This window comes from Halichoeres trimaculatus, unplaced genomic scaffold (assembly GCF_033239565.1).
Source record: "Halichoeres trimaculatus isolate MK-OKI-2021-1 unplaced genomic scaffold, fHalTri1.1 fHalTri1_scaffold_19, whole genome shotgun sequence".
NCBI lineage: Eukaryota > Metazoa > Chordata > Actinopteri > Labriformes > Labridae > Halichoeres > Halichoeres trimaculatus.
In genome coordinates, this window is record NW_027437197.1 from 11,570,423 (window position 1) to 11,590,503 (window position 20,081).

The 20,081-nt window shown below is 38.7% G+C and overlaps 4 protein-coding genes across 7 annotated transcripts in view; 1 reads left to right on the plus strand and 3 right to left on the minus strand.

Annotated features, from left to right (window-relative positions):
- Nucleotides 1-7,801, minus strand: part of adarb1b (adenosine deaminase RNA specific B1b) — a 117,269-nt gene extending 109,468 nt beyond the window's left edge. For all 4 annotated transcript variants that reach the window (XM_074694364.1, XM_074694362.1, XM_074694363.1 and 1 more), the window contains exon 1: nucleotides 7,622-7,801. The gene's annotated coding sequence lies outside the window, so the exon portion shown is untranslated. The remainder of the gene's footprint in view (nucleotides 1-7,621) is intronic.
- Nucleotides 7,802-8,808: 1,007 nt separating this feature from the next.
- On the minus strand, nucleotides 8,809-9,738 carry LOC141808610 (olfactory receptor 4P4-like). Its single transcript, XM_074695277.1, has one exon. The coding sequence runs from the start codon at nucleotides 9,736-9,738 to the stop codon at nucleotides 8,809-8,811; it is 930 nt and encodes a 309-aa protein (XP_074551378.1).
- Nucleotides 9,739-12,299: 2,561 nt separating this feature from the next.
- Nucleotides 12,300-13,259, minus strand: LOC141808653 (olfactory receptor 6N1-like). Its single transcript, XM_074695326.1, has one exon. The coding sequence runs from the start codon at nucleotides 13,257-13,259 to the stop codon at nucleotides 12,300-12,302; it is 960 nt and encodes a 319-aa protein (XP_074551427.1).
- A 4,360-nt stretch (nucleotides 13,260-17,619) lies between these two features.
- On the plus strand, nucleotides 17,620-19,595 carry LOC141808070 (putative methyltransferase DDB_G0268948). Its single transcript, XM_074694401.1, has 6 exons — nucleotides 17,620-18,018; nucleotides 18,166-18,326; nucleotides 18,411-18,627; nucleotides 18,894-18,994; nucleotides 19,216-19,353; nucleotides 19,461-19,595. Exons 1-6 carry the CDS (start codon nucleotides 17,908-17,910, stop codon nucleotides 19,549-19,551), a joined length of 819 nt encoding a protein of 272 aa, XP_074550502.1. The 5' UTR covers nucleotides 17,620-17,907; the 3' UTR covers nucleotides 19,552-19,595.
- The last annotated feature ends 486 nt before the right edge of the window (nucleotides 19,596-20,081 follow it).

The window sequence follows — 20,081 nt, forward strand, 5'->3', positions numbered from 1 at the left end:
AACCAGAAACCTTCATGCCGCAAGGCAATAGTGCTAGCCACTGCACAACATCAGTTTGATGCAAGTCGACAAAGCTAAGCTAGCCATTTGCTGAACTCAAAATTCTTACTGCCAGGTAAGTGGTGGCATGAAATGCTTCTTGGATTTTTTATTTTTTTTTTAATATTATTAAAACAGTCAAAACAGATGGGCGTAATAACGCAGTTCAAGCACTGTGGATCTTTTTGTTTTTCTTTACAGATCACATTTTAGTACTGGGGCTGCATGGTGGCCCAACAGTTAGCACTGCAGCTTCACAGCAAGAAGGTCACCGGTACAATTCCCAGCTTGGCCAGTGAGCCTTTCTATGTGGAGTTTGCATGTTCTCCCCGTGCATGCGTGGGTTCTCTCCGGGTTCTCTGACTTCCTCCCACAGTCCAAAAATATGCTCACCAGGTTAATTGAACTCTCTAAATTGCCCATAGGTGTGAGTGTGTGTGTGTGAATGGTTGTCTATCTCTGTGTGAGCCCTGTGATTAACTGGCGACCAGTCCAGGGTGTACCCCGCCTCTCACCCAATGACAGCTAAGATAGGCTCCAGCCACCCGCAACCCTGAATAGGATAAGCAGTTCAGAAAATGAATAAATGGATGAATTTCAGTATTGTGCAGCCTTTATCGGAATTTTGTTTTGGACTTATTTTGTCTCTGGTCGTGGTGATTCACGTGATCTTAAATTGTCATCTACTTAATGGCATTTCATCTAGAGCCAAATTCAGGTTTCCAGTTCAGCATCAGGAAAAGCAAGTTAACAGCACACAGTGCTTTTCCCTGATAGAAAACAGAAGTGTCAAGCAGCCAAGACATCTTTAAGCTAGCATTTACTATTATTACACCATTATTTACCTCATCTCACAAAGAACCGCTTTAATACCATCCAATGCAATTAACCCCCACCTACTCCTGTAGAGCAGCTATGTGGTCACATAGTCGTGGTTGGAGTGGAAAGCCTGTGGTATGGATGAATGCAACCATTGAAATGTGAAACAGCATAAATATTCAACCAGACGTTGCTAAAACCAAAAGGTTATGGAATACAGTGACCCCTTTATGATCTGAATACTTCACCATTTGCATGAAATCATTGAAAGAAATGGAACACTGAACATGTCAATAAACTCAAGTAATTCAGCCGTTAAATTTCCCTTACAACATCTAAATGCAGGGGCTTATTACAGACTGATGCGTATTAGCATTCAGTGTGAGACCAAAAAGTGGCGATCAAAATCAAATACACTATACTTTAGCAACTGAGGTATTTCTGACTCGACAGAAAAGTCTTTACGCCTGTGTACCTGCAGAAAAACAATGACTGACATAAGTGCATTTATTTTTACATATTTTTTAATAAAACTACACATACCTGCTAAATTAAAAGAACCTTTTGCTGAATTGGCCTCATCCTAATGATGTCATGGGGTCATGTCCTGCCCTTTGTGGCGCTAACTCACGACTGTATGTGTGTGCGACATTGACTGTTACTTCACATTCACGCTTGGCTGCTAACCTTGTCTGACATGTGCATTAGCCCTTTCTTTGGCTTTTAAGTGAGAACTCATCCATACTAAAAAAAAAAAAAAAGCCTTTTGCGGATGCACTGTATTCAAATTCACACACTGCTGTTTGTGCATGCTCATAAAGTTGAATTCCCCAACAAGCACATGTTTCCTGCATATTCTCATATTCAGTACTCTTATTGTGCACATGAATATTGATGCAGCCTTCCTCAGGGAGGTGCAGCTCGCCTTAAGTTGAGGTTAAAGCTTTTGTGCACAAACCTTAAGCATTACTTCATTCTCAAAAATTCTCAATCTCAATGTTATAATGAAAAGTCTACAATTGTTTGAAGGGTAAAACCCACCAGTCATAGATGGTAGTTTGGTGTGGCCCCACAGCAGAGCTCCGTATGAATAAAGAGGTTTTCTTCCCCTGAGATTCACAAACGCTGAGAGTGCATAAGACCACGAGGTGGAATGGGTAATGCGTCTGCACATAAAGTGATTTTTTTTTTTGTCTTTTGTTGGTCAGAAATGCAAAGTGCACTCAAAATGGCATGCCTTGCAGGTTGAGGGGAACTCGGATGAATAAATGCTTCAGAACGCAGTGTACTGACAAATGGCACAACAAATATAAAATGCAGGCGATCTCCGTAGATATTTGCTGGCTTTCTGTTTGCTCTTAATGAATTAAAAATAAAACAGCCTCGTCTTTGGATTAGATTTTTCTCTTGTGAAAAGTATACAAAAAGGTGAATACAGATATCAATGCGTGTCAAAATTTGATGGTTAAAATAACAGTATGCTTTTACATATGGAGCTGCCACAGGGAGCTGTTAATAATAGAAATACAAATGTTTCTTTAATTACCACAGAACATCGGTTCCTAGATGAAGCTAAAGCTTTCTGCAGCGTGAACAGAGCACTAAGCCCTGCAGAAAGCCCCGTTTAAACCATCATTATATCTGTGAAGTACACCATAAACAAATTTATAATCTGACCCTTCAGTTTCCATCGGTGCAGCAAACCAGTTTATAATTCATATTAATGAAAAGCAGCCCGTCCAGTCTAACAGTTGTGAATAAAAGAAACATTCCAGTTACTTATTTAAGACGTCAAATTCCTCAGTTCATGCTTTTCTACAGGCTCTGCTGACACTGAGCTCTAGCTCTTAGTTAGCATCATCTATTACAGCATGTACACGCTAAATTGATTGAAACTGTCGCTCATGTAAAACCAAGTCAAAAATCAATTGTTCTAATCTGAAATTGGGAGGGAACAACAATACTGCAGCACAATGTTTGACAGTCGCAGCGAGACGTGAAACCAGCAAGGTCGTCTGTTGCCTCATTATTTTGTGGCAAACATGTCAAACTAACATGGGTTGCTTGTTACACAGACTGTTTTAATATTGTGCCTCTCAAAGCCAGCAGGAATAAAAGAGCTCTCCATCACCCACACATCAACACACATCACTGTCACTTCAGAAGTCACATCAAAGAAGAATAATAAAGTGTGATCAAAGGAAAGTGTATGAAATTGAAACATCAGGGTGAATGACAGCTGGAGTCACTTTCTACAAGTTCACAGGATCCACAAGAAACAGCAAATTCAACTCTTGTATATCGAGTCCTTGCATATCCTTTATTCTCTTATAACTATTTGGTGAAAAATAAAATGCTTGAATCTAATATTCAAAACTAATCTTAAAAAATGCATTTGGGATGTGGATTTATACCCAGGGCTAAGTGGTTGGTGCAAAAATAAATTCCAACTGCAGCTCACTTACCCGAATGACTGGTGAATGAGAAGAAAACAGAGTGTCTGCTGTGTTACAGGAAAAAGAATGAATAGGCTGCGAGTGTCTGCTGATAAGGAGTGCAGGGGAAGTCAGAGGGAGGCTGCTCCATCACTTAATCAGCTCAAAAGTGCTATAGGACAAAAAAATGTGCTGTCACACATTTGAGAGATCCCTGTTGTAATAATTAAAACAGAACTGCTAATTGGAGTACAATTCACCCTGCAGAAAGGCAGCTTGTTTTCACACACGTTACAGAATTACTCTTCAGGAAGTCAGTGCAACCAACCAGGATGAAATTATTTCACAGCACATTATTCTGCCATAGAAATCACACAACTTTAAGGAGTCATGTGGAGCAGAGGCAGCTAGGAAGAGCTCTCTAGATTCAACTTACCCATTCGAATGTCGTGCTAGAAAACAATTACCGGCCATTCTAGTAGGTGCTCTCTTAGAAAGGTACTGTTTTGCTTTTGTTGCGCTCAGCTGGGGAACAATTGGTCGGCAAACAATACTCCTGAGCTTTGAAAACAAACAGGCATGTGTGGACACTAGTGAGGTAAAAGCTTTTAATTATGTTATCAGCAAATCAGAGTCAATCAATCAATTTTGAATGTTTATAAAATATGTGCCAAAAAACATGACAGTTTAAAACTTGGTTACTTTATGAGTTACGCTTGTTCAACTATGCTTTAAAACAAGTATCTAAACAGCCAATCACATGGCAGCAATTCAGTTCATATAGACATGTAGACATGGTCAAGACCGCATGCTGAAGTTTAATCTGAGCATTTTGGGCGATTTGGGAGGCTTCGAACATGGCTTGGCCATTGGTGCTGGTCTGAGTATTTCAGAAACTACTGGTCTACTGGGATTGTCACACACAACCATCACAGTCATTTGAAGTAGACAGCTTGTTTTCCTCCTTTTCATAGGGGTGAGTTGAATAAATTTCATCAGCGTAACAGAGGGAATTCTAGTCTGTTTATCCAACAGTATATTACAGTAACAGCTGACACTCAGCCCCCATGGCCTTTTTCAAATGTGTACCCCCATCAGTATCCATCAGCCTGGAAATCCTGGGAATACATTGTCTTTTAATAGAGCCCTGTCCTCACAATAGAGCAATGATGTATTCATCAGGGCTCAAAGAGTAATGCCCTGGGGTTAGAGGACATATGGATCAATAACAGAAGCAGCCATGTCCACATGGGACTTTGTGACGGCAATGGCCTCAGATCTGGTTGCTTACGTTCTGGCATTACAGGATCATAAAAGCAAAACAGAAATCTCTTTTCTTTGACAGAAAGGAACAGTTTAAAAGGCAGAGAGGAGAAAGTAGCAGTCTCTGTGTGGCTGCATGGTTCCTCTCACACAGAGCCAGCACAGCATCTCAGCTGCATGCAGCTTTCCTGAGACGGCACAATGCAGCAGAGCTGAGTGAACTTTCTGGCCAAAGCTGTTTTCTCCTTTTTTAAGCTTGTTACCTCAGCAAGTGGAGCAGTACTGCAGCACATTTAGGAAATATAACTAATGCGTAGCCTGGCTGGGCTCTATATTAAGTTTTGATCAGTTTTTGAACGACGTGGAATCAAACATCTAGTAACATAACAAATCAGAAAAGGGTGCTACAAAAAACTTTTAATTATTATCATTTCACAAAGTTACTTTTTCTCATCATAAATATTTTCTACTAACTAATACTATGCTATGCTGTAGTGATAATATCAAAAAACACAAGTTGATCTCATCTCAGTTATCTGGCTGATCTGACTCTCCTTAAAAACACAGATACACCAACTTTTTTAGACCAAAGAGGTCAAATGTTAAGTATGATGAGACGCTCTCAACCATGCACTGGAAATCCTCCCAGAGGCATCAACCGTCCAAGTTCCTGGGTCCCCTCGTTAAAAATCTAAAGTTTACCCCAAAGTATCTCATAACACTCCTGAGGACAAAAAGTAAAACTAGACTGCTGAAAATAAACTTTATCCTGCCTCCAGTTTGTATCGTACTCATCAAGACAAACACGCATCTCTCTAACAAACGCTTTCAGCCTTGTCTTTGCTGCTGGTGTTTTGGTGTGTGCACACCAGGAGCAAGATAAGGAGACACAGACCTCTAAGCGTTCTCATGGGAAGAGGTTAGTGGGAACACTTTATCGCTATTACGTTTACGACATTTGAACTTAATAAGCTTGAATTGTTAATATGAGCAAAATTTTTTGCCTTTTTAAGGAGAAGAATCCAAATCCTTCGAGTGCCAAAAGTGATGACATAACCAAATTTGTTAAAAACATTAAAATAGGCTGTAAGAGATGTGAAAGAGAGACTTTATGTTATTCTTTTTCTCACAATTTTGCAGCTTTTGACACACATCTTGGTGAATTGTGACTGGTGTGATGTAATGCAGATGTTTTTGTCAAGACAGAAAATTCCAGCACAGACCAGACTCCTTAGTGTAAGCTTGTAAATGTGACAAAAAGCTAGAGTGTGAGAATATATATAATTAATAACCACACACCTGTGAGAATGACTGCTTCTAAATCATTAAGAAGTCAAGATAATTTTAGGATGGCGTCCTTCAATGTTAGTCGAAGAAACATGGAATGAGAGTAACAGAGCAGACAATAAAGTTAGAGGATGAGGATGAGTTATGATCATGCATGCAGCTTCTCCACTGTCTGTCTTTCCTTTTGCTGCCTGAGCTGGTGTTTTCTGAGGACAAGGCTGATCTCCTTCACTGACACAACACACAAGCATGCAGAGGACAGAGGAGAGGAGAGGGTGGAAGAATGTGCATGTAACTAATTGTTAAAAATACAATACTGATAACACTTTACACATTCTTCTTTGAACAGACATTAATGATGCAGAATAACGAGTGTAACTGTGTATTCACACATCTTAAAATTTCAGACTTCAAGTTATGTCTAGTGTGAAGCTGAGAAGCTCCCAAGCCTTGAAAATGAATGAATTTTCATCTCACTCAAACTATTATTCTTTAAAGATCCAGGCTTAAAGAAGTATCTGTTCAGTTGTACGGGTTTATTATTTAAGCTTTCTGTGTTTTCCCACTCATGCACCCTGACCCCACACCCCACATAGACTTTGTCAGGTACAACATAACCCTACCTAAAATTGTTCAAAAGGCACGACTTCTGACAGAAAAAAATTTTTTGCCAAAAGACCTGAAGGCAAAAACCTCCCCCATTACCTCCATGGTAACAGCACACAATGCCAAACAACCCACACAATGCAAAAATAATGTTCATAAAACCAGCTTGGGTGGTCCAAAAGTAGCATTACTATATGACTCTCGGCCTCACACTCTGAGGTGATAAATATTATCGGTCAGAAAGAACTTCACCAAGATGTGTCTTTGGAGAAAGTGAGATTTTATTTTGGTTCCACTGTTGACGACGTCTTTAAATTTGTAAGAAATAGGTGATCAATCATGCTTTTGAAAATTGAGTGGGGATCAATAGTAACTCAGTGAAGCTTGCAGACTCTCTCAGGGATATTACTTAAATTTGAGAAGAAATAAGAAACATGCACTCTGAATAGGAGAAAAAATATAAATAGCTTTCATGCATCACAGAGTATTCACAGCTCAGGGTGCAAAAAGGGATTTTCACACTCTTCTTTCAGTTTGCAGAAATAGTAAACACAATTAAAGCAACACATTTTTGGATTTTACTTTTGCGTCTTCACTTTTCTTCTACTTCACTGGCTTCCTTTTCCAAAGTCTCAGCCACAGTAGAATAAGCTGCAACCCTCATCTGACAACCCTGTTTTTTTTACTACATGTGTATGCAGCCTACTTTGTTCAGCCTCTAACAGGCTATAGCAACCCCGTGTGCAGACAGGGGTAGATTTAGATGCTGCAATGCACACCTGCAAAATGTAACACTTCACATGCTGCAGCAGTTAACACAGCCTAAACATAAGTGTGCGAGTGTGTGTCCGTAAACTATGATGCGGTCTCCCGGTAAGACCTTCATAGGCACCACTGACAGGGCAAAGCTGAGGTAAGATGACAGCCATAAATCCCACTGTCGTGCTGCATAACGTTACGCACAGGGTCATATCACTACGCTCACAAATCTAGAAGTGCACATTTTGTTAAAGAAAACGTGTAATGTTGAATGGTGATTCCAAAGGTCTGGTCTGGTCCAGAGGATTACCAGCCTAATATTACATAAACACAACCGGAACCCAAATCATATTAGCAACCCCGTTTGTTTCATCCTCCGCAGCCCCAAAATAACAAGCAAACAGTCTACTCACGGTGGCGGAAAGTTTGACTGTCCGGACAGGTTGGCGTCTTCTACGTAACTTCACTTGGAAACACAGACGACTGTTTTCCTCCGTGTCGTCGCTTGTGGTGGAGAAAAACGAACACAGAGTGGTTGTATGGTCGCATGTACTGCAGTGCTCCAGTCTGCTGTCGGCCTTATTCTTCTACTATTGCATATTCTGTCACGGTACGGATCAGTTACGCATTACCGCCGTCGTGTGGTGTGGAGACGCAATCACTTCTTTGACTTTTTTCTCTGTTATTGATCAAGAACGCATATTAATACACAAATTACTTCCAGAGACAAGGCTTATCTGCTAAGTTGTTACCATCCACTATACGAAGAACTTTGCATTTTGATATTTCATAACGTGAAGGCCCTAAATGTTTTAAAAATCAGTGAAATGCAAGGGAGTTTGGTCCCCTTAAGCAAGACATCTAACACTTCAACTTAACAGGTGTGTGCTACTGGCATAGCTTCCTTACAGTGCAGTGCATGTTGTGCAAAGATGCAAAAAGAATCAAAAATAAAAAAAAAAATGTTTGTGCTTGTGCAAAATTATGGTTAAAAACTGTTCATTTCCATCCTTTCAGACTAAATATCTTTATGGAGCCCTTTTGCCACAAGTATCATGAAGTGAATATTTATGTTACCTGCAAATCTCACTTTATATTTGCCTTTTAACATATTGCCAAAGGTCAATAGTTGATGGTTAAAATATGTGCAAAACAGTTTGTCTCTGTCATCTTCAAACGATGAGGACATATACATCACATACACAGTTTACAACACATACACCTGGAATAAAAATGTCAGTCAAACCTGATTCATCTTTGATTGTGACAGGGCAAATGACAAAATATAAAACAAAAAGTTAACTCACCTGTGACCTTTAGTTAATGCAATTCCTCTCTTAAATAACAGTGTTTCAAACACTCAATAGCAGCAAAACTTAGAAACATTTGTTACAGTAACCACAGTGTTGATTGCAGTCATATATTACACTTGATGTGTTTTCTTTTTGTTGTTTAGTAGTTGTAGCACTTTTTAAAAGTGATTTCAAACACTTTATACAAAGAAAATATGTAAACATTTTCTACAGCTTAAGGCCAAAAAAACATTACTGACACAAACAGTAGTGCTATCAACCATTTGACTGCTTTAAATCAATCCTTTTCACATTTTCATTTGTTTTTTTCTATAAACAAAATTTAGGATTTTGCTTTGAATTTGCTTTAGTTTTAAACCATAGATGAGTGGGTTCATTACAGGAGGTATGACAAGAAACTCCATTGCAATGAAGTTCTGGACAGTTTGAGGTATATCTTTTGAACCATATCTGATGTACATAATATCAAAAAGTATAACCACAAGGAAAGTTATCAGGGAGATTAAATGTGGCACACATGTCTGCATGAACTTCGATCTATTTTCAATGGAATTCAAACATGTTTTGATAAGATAGATGTAAGACCAAGTTATAAAAACACCATGAAGTACATAGAAAATTATTGTTATATATGCTACTATGTTGTTAAGAAGCGTTTCAGCAGGATAACAAGCAAGTGAAACAATAATCCAATTCACACAAAATAGTCTTGCAATGTGACGACTGCACAGCTTAAGCCTGGATGTCAAAAAGATATTAGTTGATATGATGAAAAAAGGCGTTATCAGAGAGAAACAAACAAATTGCATCACTCTCTGCTTTGACATGAGAGAGTGGTACTCCAGAGGGCGACATATGGCCACATATCTGTCATAAGCCATGACTGCAAGAATCGACAGATCACTGCAGGCAAAGGTGTACATTACCAGAGCCTGAATTAGACATCCATGATATGAGATCATGTGAACGGGAGACAGCAGATCCCAGAGAAGCTTCGGATAGAAACCAGAAGACCCGTAAAGCCCATTAATACAAAATGTGCATAATAAAATGTACATTGGTTCATGCAGGTTTTTATCCATAATTATTGTCACAATTAGAACTAAATTGACCAGCCATATGAAACAGTAGCAAAGCAGAGTGAGAGAGAATATTAGAGAGCGATAGTTCTTTGTCTCATTTAGACCGTAGAGGAAAAACATTGTGGAATTATCCATCGGGCCAAGATGTTTCTATACTTCTGGGCCTTAACCCAGTCTTAATGCGTCCTCTCCTTTTTATCAATGTTTCGTCAGCTGATGTCGACCAATCATTAGAGCTTGTGTGTTTATCACCTGGATACAGACTCTGAACACAACACGAGATGATCATTAAAACAAAACTTTACGGCTCTATTCCCAGAGATGGCAAGTAACAAAGTACAAATACTCCATTACTGTACTTATGAAGATTTTTTCTGGCACTTTGTACTTTTAGATGTATTTAATTCCCTTACTATTTTTACTTGTATTCAGACACATTTTCAGCATAAATATCGGTACCTTCTACCCCCTACATTTTCAAAAGAGGCTTGTTGAAAGATGCAGGAGGAGACACGACTATCTGTGTGTGTGTGTGTGTGTGTGTGTGTGTGTGTGTGTGTGTGTGTGTGTGTGTGTGTGTGTGTGTGTGTGTGTGTGTGTGTGTGTGTGTGTGTGTGTGTGTGTGTGTGCTTGTGTGAGTGTGTGCAAGCATTCGTGTGTGGTGTCACTCACAATATGACACCTGTACAGTGAGAAAACAATTGTTGCCTGATGTGCTATTAAGAAAATGTGCTAATGAAAAGGTTGATTAAGAGTTGGGCCTATGAGCATGATTGATGACGCCATAATTTAGCTAATCCTGGCCAAAAATTCAATGTGAAGAAGTTTGATGTGTTAACCTTTAGTTTACAATACAAATGCTTAAATGATCATTTAGTAAAGTACATTAGGATACTTGGCAGGTAGTGTTTGTTCCAACAATAACAGTGCTAAAGTAGATTCCTTATGAAATATCCTGTGTTTAATAACTTTGCAGCCAAGGAATTGTGCAATTGAAATGCTTTTTACTTTTAAAACTACTTTTGGGTAAATTTCAGAGCCTGTAACTTGTACTTTTACTTGAGTAGATATTTGCATCAGTACTTTTTACTCCTACTGAAGTTGTTTTTTTTTACATAGGTATTTTCACTTCTACTCAAGTAAGGTATCCGGATACTTTTGCCATCTCTGCTAATTCTCTTTGGCTTTTAATTCAAACAACCTTTCCTATTTTTATTTTCATCAATGATTTAAAAGTGACTGAAATAAATGTAAAAACCTTTTGCAACTTAACAACCAATAAATGAACTTTTCAGAAAGGAAGTGGGAATTAAGTTCTTTATTCAGGTAAGCTGAATATGTGGGGTTCTGCTTTGGGACAAAAGGGCTTTGAAGACCTCCAGCAAAGGCTACAGCGTAGATTAGATGAAAAGAAGTACAAATAAAAAGTTTATATACCTGCATTTTCTTCCATCTTCGCAGCAAGTGATTCATGAATGAAAAGTTTGTCATCAAGATGAAAATTATGTCACAAGGTGTGAGTTCAGTGAAGATGAAGTTAGCCAACAGGGGGTGCTATTTATTCTTATGTTAAAGTCCCTTGAAGCATTGAAGTTGCAAGCACAAGATGTTGTGCTTGCAACTGCAGGACTCATACCCAGACAAACAGCTTTAAGCCTATCGAGGGAGAGAGACCATCAGCACAACCAAGAAGAAGAGGCATTATTCCTTGTGTATTGTAACTTAGTGAGCATATAAATAGCTTTCAGTGAATAATTAAACATAACCGCCAAGGCAACATTTGTTCCCAAGTTCATTCTAACAAGTGCTTATTTTATCATCTAAACTTATTTATCCCTAGTTTTCTCTGTTAGGAATCTCAAGGATAGACTCAATAACATTCCCTTTGTTTGGGTTTGTTTCTAACAGTCAGAGCAGAGCATTGAATTGGCAATCTGACTCTAAAGCTTCATTTAGAACAGGCCATAGTTAAAGGCACAATATGAAACAGATGGTGCTGCAGGGTGAGGGATTCTTTGTTCACACCCTCACAAAATGCGTAAAACTGACTCCTCACAGTGTTCTATTAATTTTACACTCATACCTATTTAAAATCAAAATTCCCATTTTGAATATGTTTTCAAAACTTTTTTTTTTTTTTTAAATAGTCATAAGCATTTCTGGACCATGCAAGATCTATATCCATACTCAATAAAAACTCACTTCTTCCTAATCCATTGTTACCTGCAGGCCAAGTAAATCCATTTAAAAATTATATAACTCATGTTGTGGTTAAAAATTGATATAAACTTTACTGAACAAGTCAATATTGAAAAAATATAAAAGCAGAGAAAGAGCAAACAGACCTGTTTCCTATTAATCCAAACAGTTTTCTTCAATGTCTCAAAAATTATTATTGAGATGTGAGGAAAAATCCAGTTTCTTTTCAGAAGAAAGGCTACCTTCATTTATTTCTGCTGGGTTATAGCAGCTTTCATTTCAAAAAGTCAGTTATTCAACAAAGCAGTCATAAAGATACATCTCTTCGCCCATTAAAAGCTTTCAATCACAGATTGAGTCAATAATATATGAAACTTAGCCCTGCTGCAGCACAGTATGTTGGTGTTGAGGTGAGAAATTTTTCATTCAAGATGAGAGAAGAGTCAACGCCTACAAAAAAACAAAACAAAACAGAAAAGTAGGGATAACCAGTTAGGTTATCCTGGTGTTAAGCATTTATCTTTTATGTCAGATTTTGAGCAAGATAATGTTTTCAAAATAACTTTTCTAATTTCTGGTAATTTCAGACCATATACCAGAGGATTCAGAATGGGAGGAATCACAACAAACTCCAGTGATAAAATCACAGCCAAAAATGGATTCAGCTCCTCCAGATTCACTCTACTGAGAGAAACATCACAGAACACAGTGATTGAATAATTAACAAAAGTCACAATGTGTGGTAGACAGCTCTGGATGACTCTGCTCTTAAACTCTGCAGAGCGTTTTCTACAGATGAAAATAATCCTTGCATATGTGTACAAGACAAAAGCAAGGGGCAGGAAAACAGTGGATACAGACACAAACATCCCAACAAGGTTATTTAGACTAGTATCTATACAGGACAGTTTTACAACATTCCAGTTTGCACAGAAAACCTTTGGTATCTTATTTCCACACAATGGGAGCCTGGAAGCCAGGTAAACACAGATCCCAACAGAAAAGGCTGGATAGAGCCATGCAAAGACCACCAAAACAGAGACAACTTTGAAGGTTATTTTGGTGTGATAATGTAAAGGTTGACACACAGCAACATACCGATCATATGCCATGATGCCCAAAAGGGTGAGTTCATAGGAGGCGTAGGTGTAAATGACATAGACCTGAATTAAACAAGCTGGCCGTGAGATCAGATGACTGCCAGACAAAATGTCCCTCAAGAATCTGAAGAAGAAGCCTGCAGAGCCATACAAAGAGTTAATAGAGAGACACATGATAAAAATATACATAGGTGTTTGCAAGGCCTTCTCTCTTGAAATGACCACAATTATTAAAAGATTTGCAGAGATGATGAAAGCACACAACAGGAAGCATAACACAAACGCTGGGTAGCGGTAGTTTCCTATATTCTGAAACATTGTGAGGTTAAAGTAAAGGGGATGAGTGTTGTTTTCCATTTAAACCTTATACAGTGTCTCAGGTAGTGTGACAAAGAACAGAAAAGTTATAGCCAGATCATGATGCAGTTGAAAGCCAGTGACACAAACTGGTGACAGAAAATAGAAAACATGTATTAAAAAACATGCACAAGCACAAAAAAATAAATATCTCTGACAAGTCAACAGCAATGAATGTCAAAATATATCAGATCACGGTATCAGTTGCATTGCTCCTGCATGCGTGCTGCTGCTGTGTGTTTGTGTGTGTGTGCATGGTCTGTGGCATGACAGGTAACTTCTGCAGGTTCACAGGAGAAGCGGGAGACTCTTTAACTTGTCACTACGACACCGCAGTGATCATTATGCATCCATGGGGAAATAATGCTAATTCGTATGCAAAACACATCATCACTCTACTGTATTCATTATAATATGGCTTACACATGGTATAGGTAACAAGCGCATCTAATGATTTGAAATAAACACTTTTTAAACAATATATGTTTCCAACAAATGGCTTAATATCAAGAACAACACCACCACTTTATTATATTGTTCCCCATTTTTAAATTTAATTCCTGAGAGGAATTATATTTATTCACTGATTTATTTATTTGTTTGTTATCAAAGAGAGTGATGCCTCTTGTGACAGGCAAAAGCAGCCTAGCTCATCAACATGAAAAAATGATTATTTCTACCATCTGTTATTAGGTCACATTCACACCACAGACATGTGGTCCACTTTCAAAACACATCATCTTTTTACATTTGTTTAGTCCATTTCATTCAAACTTTGTTGAAGATCTATCAAGTTGTCTAACCTTGTATGTAAACCTAATTTTTTTGTTGAGTTCAATTTGCTACTTAACTTCTACTCTATAAAACATTTTACTACACTGTAAAAACACCATAATACTGTAGGTTGGAGTACAGCACATGGATGCAAAACTAGAAAAGCAATTTCTGAAGAAATTGCGCTGTGAATGCAGAATGCTGAAGCAGCTTGCGCTGAACTGCTAATGCAGGAAGCTGAACATGAAAAACTCAAAATATGTCTGAAAATGGTTGAAATTGTCCTGAAAAGCTTGCGCTCAACTGCTGATGCAGAACGCTGAACATGAATGACTGAAGTTATGTCTGAAAATGGATAAATGAAGTGTTAAAAAGCTTGCGCTGAACTGCTAATGCTGATACTGAACATGAATGACTGAAGATATGTCTGAAAATGGAAAAAAGAAGTCATGAAAGGCTTGCACTGAAATGCTAAAGCAGAATACTGAACATGAATGACTGAAGTTATGTCTGAAAATATTTAAATTAAGTCTTGAAAAGCTTGTGCTCAACTGCTAATGGAGAATGCTGAACATGAATGACTGAATTTATGTCTGAAAATGGTTGAAATAATTCCTGTCAAAGCTTGCGCTCAACTGCTAATGCAGAGTGCTGAATAAGCCCCCCATTAACTCTTGGATGAAAGGAAATGAATGGATGAATCAATGGAATGGATAAATGAATTTAAAGTTCAAATGGCTGCATCTTTTCAAAATTCGAAGGAATGAATTAAATTTTAAAGAATATTTATGGAAATAATGACCTGGCTGAGGAATATTGCAAGTCTTATCTCTTGAAATCCTGTGTGTCCTGTGAGTGAGTTTTTAATCATGTAAGCCTGTCAGCTGAGGCTCATCTGAAGCCAGATGTTGCCATGGTGATCATTGTTTACCAACTGCCATCAGAGAGCTGGTGTAGTCTGTTGATTCCCAATACATTTCCACTGAAATCAGGGTGTCAAACTGCCTACAACTGTGACAAAACCAAAGGGCCGATCAGAAAAATGATCACACCGTAGGATTCCTGAGACCCTGAGGAAGCTGTCCACATAAAATTCATGTCTGAAGATGCAGAAATACGCCCATGACAGCGATAGATAGATGAGGGAAATTTGACTGATCTCTGAGAAAATCCCTCAGGAATTAACATTGGAGTACGTGGGTGCCGGAGCTGACTTCGCCCTGACAGTTGGCCATTTTGTGAAAAAGTGCTCCATCCTTTTGCTTTAAAAACCACTTTGTCAGAAGCAGGACAAGCCTCCCTACATTTTGAGGGCTTATTTGTGTTGATAGCTCAAAAAATATGGCCAAGAGAGCAGTTTACCCAGAAGTTTCCCCTCTTGTTTCCCCCTCTCCCCAGTCTGTCGTTTGAATCTCCCAGTCTAAGCTGAAACATTCCGTCCAATACACACCAATGTTAAATGGCTCAGAGAGTTGAAAATCATCATGACCTTTGAAGGGTCATTGTGAAGAAACTATAAATGCTAGGATGGTTTTTACAATTAATTTAATGTTTATGCTAATAAATGAGATGTGTTGATGGGTGAGGGTTAGGGCAGACATGACAGCTGGTCATTGACATGAAGCATGAACAGCCTGTGCCCCCTGTGCAACATCTCAATATACAGCAGTAACTTGTATGTACTTTTTCTCCCTCCTCCTTCATGGTTACAAAAGGCCATCATGACAAAAATAATTTGCTGTAAAATAACAGCAAAAGCAAGGTTGCCAGTATTTTCCTGTTATTTCGCATTCAATAGCTGTAATCCAATCTACAGTATTAATACAGTATTACTATCAGGCTCTGTTGCCAGCTAACTTAAAAATTTTAAGACAGCCCTTTCACTCAAATGTTTACTTTGAAACAACAAGTTACATTTGACGGTGTGGGTGAAATTTTCATTTTGATGACATTAAAAGTCTTTAGTTCTCAGTGGCTGTCGAAAGCAGGCTCTTTGTCATAGTTCCTGCAAGTCATTGGGGTCACATAATCAGTGTTGTGAGTAGGCCTTGTTAGAGCCTCATGTGTGACAACAACCCAAAATGTAGTTGAACATTTTAAAAAAATCAATAAGAACCTTAAAAGTTAAAACTGGTCGATAATGTCACAAAAGTGCTGAGCCTGAAATGTAATTAAATAATTTAATAAAACAAAAAGTCCCACTTTTGGTTGTTGTTACATTTCGGTTCATTTCTACAAATCTCTAATGGGCCTTACCTGTTTTCACCAGCAGTGGAAAAAACACTTAACAGCTTAATTCAGTGAAATCAAAGAAGTGTATGAAAATACATTCAATGTGCCTAACCTTGATGCCGCTGTTGCAATACTGTATGATGTAAAGACTAATGAGAGCCTCTGGGATGGAGAGCTGTAAACTGTGCTTCTTTTAGCATAATAATACAGAGTAATTATGTTGGATATGGTCAACAGGTCATTATCTTCACTCTCCCTGGAGTGCAATTAAACGCGCCCTGCCACCCTGGAGGCGCACTATGGGTGAAGTGAAAAACAAAGAGGTTTTTCAGTTGAGCAAAGGGTCAAGAGGATGAACAACAGGTTTTGGCAAACAGCCAGTCAGGGCCTTAAAAAAATACTAAAGACTGACACAGTGGTTCCATCCATTGATGTTTTTAGTCCTTTGTGTATTTGTGAAAAAAGGACAAAATTTCTACTGTGAAACAGCTATTTGAACTTTTTACCTTAAAGGCAAAGCAGAATGAGGTCCCTGACATATAAGATAGTAAACATGTTATCATTTACAAACCAGGGTGACCCCAAGTTAATTTACAAAAATTAAACGACTACACTTCTTCCTTAAAATTTAGGCCCCAAAATCAACATTGTGAGGGGAAACATTATAGGTAAGGGTAGTCCTTTTCTTTCTGTTTACTTCAGTTTAATTTCTGAGATTCAAATCGGTCGTTCTGCTGGGCAACTCTTACACTACAGGTAGTCAGGATTTTATGCAATCCACAACCTAACTCAGATCAACAATCAGCAAACTGAAACTTTACACATGAGATTAAAAACATTTAAGGAAAAAACCTTGACAAAGTCTGGTATGCAGTTCCCCCATAGGAACTATTATATTTAGGAGAAAATGACTTTTAAAAAGCTTTCCATTGCAGTGACTCTGTTTCACCAGAAGAATAAAGGCAGTTCAAAGTTCAAAAAAGCCTGTGAAGAACCTTGTTACCAACCATGATAAAAACCTTGTTCACTGACAGATAATGTCAAAGTTATACAGAGAGAAAAGATGGCAGATCAACTCTTTAAAATCAACACTTTGAGTTAACAAACAGCCAAGACACACTTGTTTTGATATATGACTCGTGAAGTTAATGCTTAACATTCTGCTGTGCATCTAAAGAAGTACAACTTCATAGATTTTATGTGTGTTACGTTAAACTTTCACAAAAGATACCATGCTATGTTAATATGTAGCTATGTAATACCCAGTCGCTGTGTCTGGCCATGACAGGGTTAAACTAGAGGCCCTGCCTCTGTTGCTTATTGTTAATCTGCAGCTGAGCTGGCTGGACTCCACATGCAGGTCAGCTCTGAACTTGTAAGAAATATCTTTTTTGTTGACTGAAAGTAGACTATCATATAATCTCTGTCGCTCTTTTGACTGTGCATGTTTGTAGTTTGATACTTGGCTCTTGCCTTAAAACTGGGAGACTACACCTGTGGATGTGGGTCCAGGGTCAAGCTGAGACAAGAGTGTTCGGGCAGAAGACAGTTTTTTGTTTTACAAACAAGATAGAGGAGCAATAAAGGAAGACAAAGGAGACTCTGTAATTGAAGTTGTCAACTGGAGAGAATTAAGAAAATCATGACACACAGGCTGTTTGAGGGAAAGGAGCATGCTTCCATCTACCAGCAGTATCGCTTTACTCCTCCTGATGAGGTCAAGAACGTTATTCTTGAGTATCTGGACCGAAAGGTAAATAAACCACACATAAATCAATCTGCTTTTCTCATTGCATTTATAAGCCTTATAGTACCTGTCTACTTGGTGAACAGAAGTGCACTAAAAAGTCTGTATCATTGAACTTGGTGACAAGTACTGCTAATCTATTGTGGTCTTCAGAAGGGACAGCCACATGTGAGGGCAGTGGACCTAGGATGTGGGACAGGTCAGAACTCCCGGCTGATTGCGCCACACTTCCAGGAAGTGGTAGGCATTGACATCAGTGAGTGTCAACTTGAGGAGGCCAGGGGTGTGCCAGGGTATCCTAACATCACATACAGGTAGGAGTGTACAAGATACCACTCTTCAAGAAAAATGCAAGATTATAAACATTTTGTGCCATGACCTGTTTATTGAATCTGTAGGAAGGGAACAGCAGAAGATCTTCCTTTTCCTGACTGCTCTGTTGACTTGTTGACAGCAGCATCAGCTGCCCACTGGTTTGATCAGTCAAGGTTTCTGGCAGAGGCAAGTCGGGTTCTAAAACCTCAGGGATGTATTGCTCTGTTGGGCTTCACTGACTGCAACACTATACTTTTCTACAAGGACTGTGGAGAGCGACTCAACAAAATCTATGAGGAGGTGAGCGTAAACCAACTTAATGCAATCATGCAAAAATGTGTAGCGCTAACCCTTGGGCTAACACACCTATTAGCCAACTCGTATTTATTTTTTGCTGTCAAACACTGTCAAAAACTGTCCCACCAGAATGTCCAATCCAGCCAGAACCATGACTTTGCAAAGTGTAAAATTTATAGTCTCCTTTGTCAGTCACTGCCTAAAACTGGTGACCTTCAGTCAGACAGCATGCATGCAATAGTCAAACATTTATACGCTCTCATTGTCAGGTAAAGCAGCAGCTGTTACCTTACACAAGAGATCAAGTGGCCATTGCAAATGGAAAGTTAGAAGAGCTCTATTCAGCCATCCCATTTCCAGACAAAGAGAGGTAACTACCACCCAAACGCTTATTACACCTCAAACCTTTGACACAGCTGCAAAATAATTTGCTGGATTATGACCAAGATCCACTTGGGCACACTTACTTTTTACACTTCAAAAACAACATTCCCTTTAGGATTCAAGTGAGTCATCAGTGCAGAGAAGTGATTGCAATTTTGGAGCCAATAATGACAGACTTTTCTTGCTCCCTGTTTTCCATATCCACAGAGTAGAGTGCATTCCAGTGAACTCAACTATCTCGGTAAGCAACTTTGTAGGTTTCATCGAGTCCTTCTCCATGTACCAACTTTACCAGGCCAAAGATTTCCACTGTGCTCGAAACCTGCTGCTCAACACTCAGAAAAGGTTATTCCACCACACATAAACCCAAACACTAAGACCTTATCTCCGATCATAGTTAAGCATGTGTTCTCCATCATTTCATTTTATAAATTAACTTTTTGGGCTTACAGGTTTCTGGAAGAGATGGGTGTGACCTCTGCTGACAGTGAGATGGGAATAAAGCAAGAATACTTCTGTGTCTTAGCATCCAAACCACAATGATTCATCATGGGGAAGTTAAGTTTCTACAAGTTTCTACAGCTGACTTTTTTGTTCCCCACATTTCGTTTGTCTTAAAAACAAGTTTTGATTTACGTTGAATCTATCCCTCAAGTGTTCTGCAATAGAACAGCTGATTCCCTGAAGTCTTCTTGGATGCACGTAGGGAGGTTACATAACTGGAAAAATAAATTCAAGCAGGCTGACAACCGTTGTTTCACAGAGGGGGTGCTTCGTTGATGCTTTGGTTGACAAGCGAAGTTGAATGTTTTCAGGCAAAAACTCTACATGGCACAGCTGGTGGCCCATTTACTTGTTTTAACTGCTTCAATGCCCCTTTGTTAATCTCTGCTCTTTCTCAGGGGGTCAGTGTCCTGGCTAGGATAGAGTAGTGGAAAAAACTGAGTAATAAAAGACAACAAGTCCGTCAAAAAACGTTACTTTGTTACAACATTGTTGGGTATTTCTCCACTCTCTTATTTTTTGTTTTAAGCACCACCTAAGAATGATTTTGCAACACAAAGGGGACTTAT